Genomic DNA, 11,822 nt, shown 5'->3' with positions numbered 1-11,822 from the left:
TCGTGCTCAGGATGTCTGGCTTTCTGAGTGCAAGAGGTCAAAGTGTTCACCTTTTGAGCGTGTGAATAAATTTAAGTTCTGATCCCAGATTCGCAAGCCTTGCAGAGGTGCACACATGCAAAGGATTTGGGAATTCCCCAAGGGTCGTGTTGAATCCTGATTTGTCGAGCGGATTTCTCCAACCAAGACTTTCCCTTGGAATATAAGCGAATGCCCGAGCTGAAATCATTAGATTGAAGCTGAATCTCGAGAGAAACACATGCACCCAAGAAGCGCCACTCCTCCCCTCAATCACGGTCATCATCATGAAGAACGAAGAGTAAGATCTTGACTGTTTTCTGGTGTAATCGAACTGAACAATTGTACATATATAAACACCTGTAATTTTCGTGAATTAACTTTAGTAGACTAGAATCCCCTGAGTTTGTTTTCTTTTCGGCTTGCATGAGAAACTAATTGATTTTCAGTGGAAATCTACATGAAGCCTGCGATGCTGAGAATCCTGTTAAGCACTCCCAGAAGAAGACGATCATTGGCCATTGCAGTTTCAACAGGATTAAAGGCCACATCTGCTGACTTAAGGCGGAAGGCTTACAATATTTCAAATAACCAAGTTGCTCTGCTTCACACTGTATGACCTTTTTTTTTACTTTTGAAATCACTAATATATATTGTACCCAATATATATTAGTGATTTCAAAAGTTAAAAATTGAAAAATAAAAAAATTGACTTGGATGCCATCAATTAGAATCGAAAACAAACTATAGCTCTCCAGCATTATTCATTACAAGTCCATACAAATATAAAAACTTAAAAAAAAAACAAAAAACAACGCTGTTAAAAGTATAAAATATATATTCACAACTGCATGGAAGTAAAACGTTCTGTCGACTTACGCCTACCAAATTCCATTTTTGTTTTCAATTTAAACCTTTTGCAGCTATTTTTACCAGCTTAAAACCAAATCAAATTTGTTTCGCAGGTTCGAATCCCCTATTTATCAAGTTTTAAGTCTGTAGGCCAAAAAATCGACAAAGTAGTTTGGTAGAGACCGTTACGCCCATAGACAGACAAGGTTACTTTTATATGAAGAGATTATGCCTTATTTTGAATATTAAAACGGCCCTATTCTGTGTATACATCAATTCCAGCAACCTCATATTGCTATTTCTATTTTGTTATTTAAATGTAAAAACAAATTAAAGTGAGCCGTTCCCTTTCATGATGACTGCTGCATCTTTCTAGATGATCGCCGTCGTATGGAGTTCTCTCCATCGTGTTCTCCATGCCATCTCAGATGACTCCGCAGTCCCGCCGCAGATTTGCACATCTGGAAGCAGATGTGACATACAAATTGAGCAATTTCCGCTGAGTTAACTTCCTCTGGAGGTTGAATGGTATTCCTATGAACAATCACATGTTTTCTCAAACCAGCAGGGTCCTGGATATGACCTTAAACTATATCCGATGGTGAGGCCCCGGCTTGCAGGCCTTGGGGAGTGTGGAGCCACCTTTTAATTGCCATTGCTCCCATAGTGTCCCAACTATGGGTTAAATAGAAACCGACTTGAAAGCAACACATATATTCTATTAAAAAATTGTTCTTCAAAATCTTTGGATTTGGCATTAAATAACCTGAAAAGGGTTGATATGCCGTAAAACAAATACAAACAAACAAACAATCAAACCAGCAGTAGACTTGAAACCCTGCTGCATATCAAACAGATCGTTTAGTTTGAACTAATAGGCACAAAGTTAACCTGCACAAAATTTTGTGTGACTTAAGGTGGTTGACGTAGCCTGCTTTTGACAGAAGCACTCGTTCCCAAGTGTAGTATTTCCACCTCTGTGTGTCCAAGTTAAGACCATCAATTAAACCCTTGCAAACCTCTCGCTACAGATTACTTTGAGCCTGTTTTTGTTCTCTCTCTCTCTCTCTCTCTCTCTCTCTCTCTCTCTCATCACACTTTCACGTACAAGCTTTCGCCACTTCGGCATTGGCAGAGTAAGTTCTTCCCACGTGTCGATATTGATTTGCAGGATTTTAAAATTGTTCTTTGTACAGTCTCTGAACCTCTTTCTAGGCTTATGTTGAGGGCGCTTGCCATTTTCCAGCTCCCCATAAAAACTTACATACAAACCTACACACACGTGCAAGGGAGATAAATCTATTTTAGCAAAAAGAGTTATCTTTCTTGTCAATGGTGTGATTATATAATAGTACCTAATTACAATGCCTCTCCACGGGATAGAGTTGGACACCAGGGTCGTTTTTTAACGTGGAGAAAAGGTACAAAATAAAAAATTGTCTCAGTCGTTAAGGATTTCTCCTCCACTGAAAGACAGAATCACTATGACCCTTTGTTGATATGATACTATTTTTCAGGAAGTTCACGCATTTGTTATTTCTAAATTGGAGTGTGGCACTGTGGCAGACAACATTTCTAGAAACGTTAGGTGATAGTGGTTATTGTCAGGCAGTTAGAAAAAATGTTGATAATTGTATTTTGACGAAATATTGAAAAAATGTAAAATAACATAAATCAATTCTATATACATATTTTAATAAATATTATAAACGAATGTACCAAGTTGACATAATATATATATATATATATATATATATATATATATATATATATATATATATATATATATATATATATATATATATATATATATATATAGGCCATAGAATACGTTTTTTTTCTTTAGGTTATGATGTGGAATACGTTTTTCCGACCCCTGGTTACAGTGTTATTTATAATGTTATTTTATTATATACATCTACTGTATTTTGTTACTAATTTTTAATGCCGTATCCAGGGGTTCTAATATATATATATATATATATATATATATATATATATATATATATATATATATATATATATATATATATATATATATATATATATATATAGTGTAAAGAGGCTTTGAATAAAAAAAAACGTAAAAATAAAGAATGCAGTTAAAATTCTCGGAAAAAAAAAGAAGAAAAAAAAGCCTTAACTAAAATTGTTAAATAGAAATAGACTTAGCACTTGCATAAACCGATTTCGCAAAAGTTTTCAATTTTAAAAGAGAATTTAACTATATAAGGATGAAAAGAGAAAGCCTTAACTAAAATTGTGTATATATATATATATATATATATATATATATATATATATATATATATATATATATATATATATATATATATATATATATTCATTCATTCAGAGCAGGAGAGATGATATAATTATTTTCACAGTCAAGCAACATCACATCTCACAAGAGCCCCAAGCTGATGTTCCACAAGCAGAATCTGTTTTTGCTTTTTTTTTGGGGGGGGGAGAAAGAGAGAGAGAGAGAGAGAGAGACACACACACACAGACAGACAGACAGACAGAGACAAACAGAGACAGAGAGATTTGTTAGAGAAGATCAGAAAAACATTGGCAACGTCGGTTTCAAATACAAAACAAATGCGACCAGAAACTGGTTTCCTTTATTTTGGATTTGAAACCGAAGGTACCAATGTTTTTTCTGGTATCTCGTATGGTTTTTAAAGCACGTTTTGGATTTAAAAGAAAAAAAAATTGATTGATTATTGATTTTAAATCATATTTTTAGTATGGACATTAAAATTGTTATAATCTTTTTGGAGGCTTTAAACGATGTTTGAACGATTAAAATTATGAAATTAGTCGAGGGGATTCTGTGATAAAAAAAAACAAAAAAACTAAAATATTTTTTAAAGGAAAAACGTTAAAACTGCAAAAATTATAACTTTGCAACAATCTGACAAAAAAAGATTGTTTGGAATTTTATAAATTTAATGCAAAGATAGGGATTAAACTTACATTTATTATTATTGTTACTGTCAGGGATACCGACGTTGCCCGGGATTGAATTATGATCAACGAATGCTTTGCTTCACACACTAATAGTGTCATTGTCATCAAAATTGGTGAAATCGTCCTTTTTTTTTTAATCAAATCGACTGCTTGCTTGTTCTAGTCAGGGACCCATCACGGTGCACTGGAAGGAAATTTCACATGTCTATCCACAATGACTTAGTCCACAATACATTGTAATCTACATTGCACTGTAGAGAACCTACTGTTGATTTTATAAAATTATTTTATATATATAATAGTTTGAATTAGGTTTAAAATGCTACAGTCAAGTATCATGCTTTAATTGTGCTCTAAACAGAAACATTCATTTCCAACCTGCCGCTATCATATCAAAGAGCCTACTGTTGACCAATGTCGGAACTTTCAGCTTGTATGGTAATAAAACTTCTCAAATGCACTCGCGACGTTAGGCTGTGTAAGGTGTTACCTTTGGTCAAAATTGCCTTTTCCTTCTCTCATCAGATTATTTCGATTATCGATACTTATCAAAAATATTCCGATAAAAAAAAACTATCTAAGGACACTGCCAGACACATAAAGTACCTTCGTGTGAAATTTGATAAAAATCGGTCCAGCCATTTTCGAGTCCATAGGGAACGAACTCACAAAGTTCCTTTTATATAATAGTAGAGATTATTGATAAGAATAATTATTACTAATATTAAGAATATATTATTAATATTATAAGATTAATAATAATATTGAAAATAATATTATTAATAACATTAATAAATACTAGCGGGGCTTGTGGAAATTTCACAGCGGACTCTTTCATATGCAATATATTGATGTTGGCATTCAGTGTAAATGGAGACGTCTTATAGCTCTTTTATTAAAACTGCAAAAATATTTATCTAACCTAGCAGGGATATCCAGCATAGCCCAGTCGTAAACTATGCTTAAATATAATATTTTAATTAATGCCAATTTCGTATATATTATTATAGAGTCAATTTTCTAGTGATTCTTTTATATTATAAAGTTATGATTGCAAAAATATTTAAAAAAAAAAAAAAAATATCCACATGATTTCGGTGCATCAGCTTGAATCGAAACCGAAAACAAAACTTTATAATATATATATATATATATATACACACTAGCAAAAGTACCCATCGTTGACTGACTGGGTTCAAAAACAGACTACAGAAAATGGACTCTGATTTATGAAAGTATGATAGGTTATGAAAAGGAAGGGTTGTAAAGAGATAGCTTCGAATTTGGGGGTATCAAAACCAAAGCAAAATATGATTAAAGTAAAAATAAAATAGATAAACCCCATAATTTATTATACCATACCTGTTCACACTGAAACACTTATCACAATAATCTGTGGATCTATATTAAAAAACCTTGTTAAACTTTGTGACATATTTCCATTCTATGGAGGTCAGGCGCGAACGAACACCCCCATAATTTTATTATACCATATTTCTTCAAACTGAAATATAATTATCAAAGTATATTTATGCAGAAAGATATGAAAAGTCTTTATTAAAGTTTGATCCCATTTCCATTCTATGGAGGCCAGGCGTGAACGTAGACCCCACAATTTTATTATACCATCCCTATTTAAGTTAAAACATACTTATCAAAGTATTATTATATACATCTATATCAAAAACACTTGTAAACGTTTTTTTTTTTAATCTTTTATTCCATACTTTGTGAACCAGGCGCGTACGAAGACCCCACAATTTTAATGAATCATCATTATGCCAGATCAAACATACCCATTCCTGTGTCTTGATACATCTTCTATCATTATATGTGATCAGTTTTCTATAATAGTCAACCATATAGGAGCCTATTCATGATCAGACACACATACGTTCAGCTTTATATTATATATATATATATATATATATATAAAACTTGAGTTCCTTCAGTTATAATTGAAACTAAAACTTATGGAGAATTTTTCGCATGATCATTTGTGACAAGAAATGAAAGGTCATAACAATTAAACAACAGTCACTCAGAAGAAAAAAAAATGTAAGCATAACACACAAAATAACACACTCACTATCGTATTACTATATAAATAAGCTATATTATATTGGGTAAAATATAAAATAGTGATTAAAAAAAGTAGATGACTTAAGTGCCTTCAGCTATGATCGAAACCGAAACTAAAAATTATGAAGAATTTTTGTATCAGCATTTATTACAAAAAATATGTATATTCCGGAATTAAATCTCAATCAATGAAATTTGCCAGAAAGCGTGACACACAAAAGAACAAACACACTATCGTATTAATCTAAAGATTATTTATAATGTTATAACTCATAATAATTAATAATATAGTTAATTAATTAATAATAAGTTAACTACGCCTCTCCTCCCATAAAATAAAATAATTTTTTTTTAAATTGCAGTATCAGCATGGACTGGCACCACACCAAATAGCTTATAAGGGTTAGGGTGGGTGGAAAAACTGGGGGGGGGGGAGAAAGCACTAACCAGACCTCTACTGGATGAATGCAAAGAGGACTGAGATTTTGAGCCAGCTTATTGCCACCCAAATTGCAGTAAAGACCAATGGTTGTTGGCAGGGAAAAATTAATGGTAAATGGCTGTCATGATAACACAAATTCATTTGCAAAGGTCATCAAAAGAGGTGGAGAATACTGGAAATCAGGGGAAACTTGCTATCATTCAGACTCCAGGGAACACCACAGGTTTAGTGAAGTTAATTTTAGACGGTTGTGAATGTCTTTAATAATTAGGTAACAAAGACATTGGTTCTGATATAAGAATTTAAAAAATATATTTATTATCAAATTTTAAAAATTTAAATATAATTTAGAAAACAAAATTATTATTAAATATATGATACACACAACAGGGTGTAGTGATAAAATTGTCACCCTAGGAAAAGACGACATGATTCCATTTCCATTTGATGAAAACAGGTTTTCTTTTTTTTGTTATAGACCATCTACTAGTTGGCCAGTTGTGTACAAATCCCAAGAGCGATAAGAGCCTTCTATTATGTCTGAAAGTGACACAATGTTCAACAAGTGAGATCGGAGATGCACCACTGTACAACTCATGCTCTCTACCGATCCAAGTTATGACCATTGCCAGCACCCTCAAAATGCAAATCTGGACAAGTCAACACTTATGGGCACAGCTTAAGGAAGTTTCCGGCCACACTTATGATCTTTGGTTGGTTTGAAGTGAGGGGCATATCATGCTACCTAACATCTTCGAAGTCAACACCAAAGTGTACTTGGATGTGCCGAAAAGTGTGGTGAACCCTGGTAATATTAGGTGGCCTTTTCAAGGCTGAAGCCAATAGTCATCTCCTATCTTTGCAATAATCATCTTTCATTTATGTTAGCTAATATTTGTGAATTCATGAGATGGTGTCATTTTCTCTTTGCATCATCAAATTATTAGACTTCTTTGTTAGAAAATGCTGTAAAACTAACCATTTTGCAGAAATTACAAAGATTGGAAAACACAGCATAGAACTCCATGGACTATAAGTCTACGATGCTCTATGCCAAAGACCGTGGTCTATGGTGCAATTAAGGACATGAAACTGAAGGTTTATTTCAAAATTATTTTGTCAGCGGGTGTTGAACTAAGCGAAGAATACCACAAATTGAAAAATCTTATAGGAGTCGCATTTTTCAATTAGTGATTCTCAGAGCATCCTTTCCTGTTGTGGAAAGGTACAAAATCAGATTCGTAATCTAGTGAGTGACGCTTATTTTTCTCATCCTTACAACCTCTTTCTCACAGAAGAGACATTGTGAGTCTATCTCTGCTCTATCGTTATTTTCATGGCAGGTACTCGACTGACCTTCAATTTACGCCCCCCACCCCCCACCTTCATAAACTATTTGCAACAAGCACTAGTCTAAATACAACCACTATCAACGATTTTGAACTTAACAGAAGTAAGTCGGCTAAATCTGTTACTTCTGTGCATGCATAAATATACATTCATACATTCAAAGTCTTTTGATTTTTAATATTTTCTTATCCATCTGTTGATAGCTCAAACGGTAACAACTCAGGATGGAGTTTTAAATGTTTTGTTTTTGGTGGCACGCAAGTCATCTTTTTTTTTTTTTTTAAACTTTTGAAATCATTACTCTGTAGTTGGTATAATATAATAAGCAACAAAGAATTTGCTAAATACATCTCTATGAATTATAACATTATATTTAAGTGTATTTTACGACCAAGCAATGCCGGGCAGCCTACTATTATAATATAAAAAGAAAGTTTAGCATTAAATCTTGTATGAAAACATTCTAAAAAAAAAAAAAAAAAAAAAATACTGCAATTTTTTTTTTTTTTTTTTATTCAATTTTCACCCCCAAACAAGGCACAGTGCCACTTTGATCTAATGAATCTAAGAAACAATTTTTTATGAGTATAGTTTCCAATTATAAATCAACCTTTCCTGCCTCGACATGGTTCAAAATCGTCTTTGAAATCTAGTAGGCGAAACTCTTTTTCTCCATACAATCTATTTCTCACAGAAAAGGCATTGTGATTCTACCTCTGCTGTATTGTTATCTTTATTTTTATGGCAAGTGCTCGACTGAGCTTCAATCTATGAGATCCCTCTCTGTAAAACATTCGTCTAGCTACATCCATTATCAACAATTTCTCCCTACTCTCTATCTGTGCTTAAATCTAAATGCAAATCCCACGAACAAAGTTTTTCCTAAAACTACCCATCCATGGAGCTCTATCGTGGGTCTGCTTTACAGCTGACTACAACGTGATCGTTTTCAAGTCCAATGTAAACAAATTCTTCTTGAGCTGTTCTCTTAAATAATCAAATTCTATCCAATTTACACCATTACTGAGTATTATGCAGTTGTCTTACTGGACATCTCACATGCATTAACCTTTATCCTCAATAAGTAGTGGAATGTTTTTTTTTTTAAATATATATTAAAAATTTTTTTAGTTAAGTTAAAAACATTTCTATAATCATAGTGTAAGTCATTCTCTATCAGAAAGTGTTTAAGAACTTTAAAATTATACAGATCGATAAAAAATTTGAAAAATTATTTTGTTGGTTTGTTTCCGATTTCTTAGCGAATGCCTTTCCTATTGCCTTTCTTAACTGACAAACTTTAAAACAAAAAAAAAAAATTGATTCATCCTAAACCGAAGGGAAGCATAACATTTTTCATGCGCTTCTGTTGTATCAAAGAAACCAAGGTTAAATTTAAACAGGCCAGAAAGAACATATCTGAATAAAGTGATGGATACTGAAAACGGTCAAGGACAGAGTTTTTAAAAAATAAAAAAGAAAAAAAAAAAAAAAAAAAGAGAGAGAGAAAAAGAAACGTGCGAGTGCAAAGATCTGACAAACGTTTATTAAATTGAATTAGTTTTAAGATTCTTTATTTTGGACCCTGTCCAAGAGGGAGAGACTAGTAATAGATGCAATAACCTTAGACATGGCAACAATACTCCATGCATGGGTGAACTGTGGTTTTGTAGAGATATAGGATGCTCTTAGTTGCTAGTAATTTTCAAGCATGGTAGAGTGAGCCCACCGTCTTTGCAGCAGCCTTGGCAATGTCCTCAATATATTTGTTCCAATTCATGTTATCTATGGATGTTAAGCCAAGGAGTTTGAAAGATGGGTTCTAAGGTAGAGTGTAATTTCTCATGGTAATCAGCAGCTGAGAATGATTTTTGTATTTAAGGAAAGCAGCTTAGTCTTAGTAGCATTAACCCTAACTCATTTACGTCCCCATTCCACTGCAGATTGTAGGTTGTTTTCACTGAAAAAAGTAAAAAATTATTTTCTACACGAATCTTCTCATGCGCTTGTGTCGTAGCAAAGAACCCAAGGTTAAATCTGAACAGGTCAGAAAGGATACTCTCCGGTGTGAGTAATTTTCTAGTATGATAGAGGAAGCCCATCGTCTTTGCAGCAGCCTTGGCAATTTCCTCAATGTATTTTTTTCAATTTATGTTTTCTGTGAATGTTATACCAAGGGGTTCGAAAGATGAGCTCTCAGGTTGGGTGTTATTTATCATGGCAATTAGTGGTTGAGAAGGCTTTTTGTAATTGTTAAAAGAAAGAAGCTTGGTTTTAGTTGGGGTTTTTTTTACACAGGAATCACCACTTATCAAGGTCCGGAGGCCACTCGAGGATAAGGGTTAATGGGTATACATTAGTCAATACGATTATAATATAGTAAACACAAGTAGTGGAATTTTTGTAAATTGGATTACTTAGGGGGACGGTTCATCAAGAACTTGTTTATGTGGGACTTGAAGACAGATTGTAGTCAGCTGGAAAGAAGGCAATCGGAAGAGAGTTCCATAGGCGTGCAGTTCTAAGGAAGACGCTTTTGTTTGCAGAATCTACATTTAGGTTTAGGCACAGATAAAGAGTGTGGGAAATCATTGATAGTGGTTTTGGCTAAACGAGTGTTTTTCGTGAAAGTTTGGAGGGGGGAGGGGGGTTAAGACCATAGTTTTTTTTTTTTTTCTTTTTTTACACAGGCATCATCACATTATCAAGGCCAAGAGACAACTCGAGGATAAGGGTTAAATAGTGTACAGTAGAAATTGGACACTATAGTAATATAGTTGCATTAAATGTTGCCAATCATTTACGACCCCGTTCCACTATAGACTGAAGGTCGTTCTATACAATTGCCTTGGATACGTGCAGTGTACATTCGTTTTTTCCTTCATCTCTATTATAGAGCGACTAAAAATATTGTTGATTGATAAAAAAAAAAAAATTTGTTTAATTTATGTTGGGGTAAAATTAGCTGTTGTATATTTTTTATATTTATTTGGCTTGTTTCCGATTTCTTAGCTTGGTTAACTATACTACACGAACACCTTTTCTGTTTCCTTTTAAACTGACAAACTTTCAAAGCTTAAAAAATAAATAAGTAAATAAAAAAAATGTTTTATCTTAAACTGGAGGGAAGCATAAATTTTCTCATGCACTTCTGTTGTATCAAAGAACCCAAGGTTAATTTTGAACAGGCCAGAAAGAACATATCCGGATAAAGTGATGGATATTGAAAACGGTCAAGGACAGAGTAAAAAGAAGACGAAAAAAAAAAAAGAAGAAGAAGAAAAAAAAAGAAAAAAAAAGAGAGAAAAAGAAACGTGCGAGTGTAAAGGTCAGACAAACGTTTATTAAATTGAATTAGTTTGAAGATTCTTTTTTAGACCCCATCGAAAAGGGAGAGACTAGTAGTGGATGCAATAATCTAGACGTGGCAACAATACTCCATGCATGGGCGAATTGTGGCAGATATAAGATACTTTCTGGTCTGAGTAATTTTCTAGCACGGTAGCGGGAGCCCATCGTCTTTGCAGCAGTCTTGGCAATGTCCTCAATGTATTTGTTCCAATTCATATTGCCCGCGAATGTTATGCCGAGGAATTTGACATCCGAATAAAGTGATAGATATTGAAAACGGTGAGGAATAGGGTTAAAATAAATAAATAAATAAAAAATAAAAAAAAGTAAACTTGTGAGTGGCAAACGTTTATTAAATTGAATATTCTCGGGGGGATCAAACTGGATTATGAAAACACCATTCAATTGTGAGTGAAATGCGAGATAGTTTTGAACAGACGGCTGTTGTAACAGCTACACTCACCGGCATGGACCAATATACAACCATATATCTGAAAGTGAGTACGAAAATAAAACACATTATTAGGAACCAGACTAGCTTTACACGCTCTTGACGCGCTTATTCCTGGCCAAACAAGATGGAAAACGAATACAAACAGACTAATTCGAATTATGTTCATTCAAACAAGTTCAATTCATGCAGATGTATTTACGAGAATGAATAATAATAATAATAATAATAAAAAAGATTTCCACCAACAAGATGATCTTATTATTAAATGTGAATAAAGTATTTATTGAATTATAATTATGA

The 11,822-nt window shown here is 33.3% G+C and overlaps 1 protein-coding gene across 11 annotated transcripts in view; it reads right to left on the bottom strand.

Annotated features, from left to right (window-relative positions):
- LOC145263767 (coiled-coil domain-containing protein AGAP005037-like) overlaps positions 1–11,822 on the bottom strand; it is a 758,348-nt gene that overhangs the window by 26,332 nt on the left and 720,194 nt on the right. Inside the window, exon 17 of one of the 11 annotated variants that reach the window (XM_080120819.1) lies at positions 11,532–11,559. The exons of the other annotated variants lie outside the window; for them this stretch is intronic. Within the exon in view, the coding sequence (XP_079976945.1) occupies positions 11,532–11,559 (28 nt within the window). The remainder of the gene's footprint in view (positions 1–11,531; positions 11,560–11,822) is intronic. 11 annotated transcript variants of the gene reach the window in all.

The sequence above is a fragment of the Euprymna scolopes genome, chromosome 39 (genome assembly GCF_053919585.1).
Source record: "Euprymna scolopes isolate OS-2025 chromosome 39, ASM5391958v1, whole genome shotgun sequence".
In the NCBI taxonomy this organism is placed as follows: domain Eukaryota; kingdom Metazoa; phylum Mollusca; class Cephalopoda; order Sepiida; family Sepiolidae; genus Euprymna; species Euprymna scolopes.
This window is presented reverse-complemented; position numbering and strand designations above follow the sequence as displayed.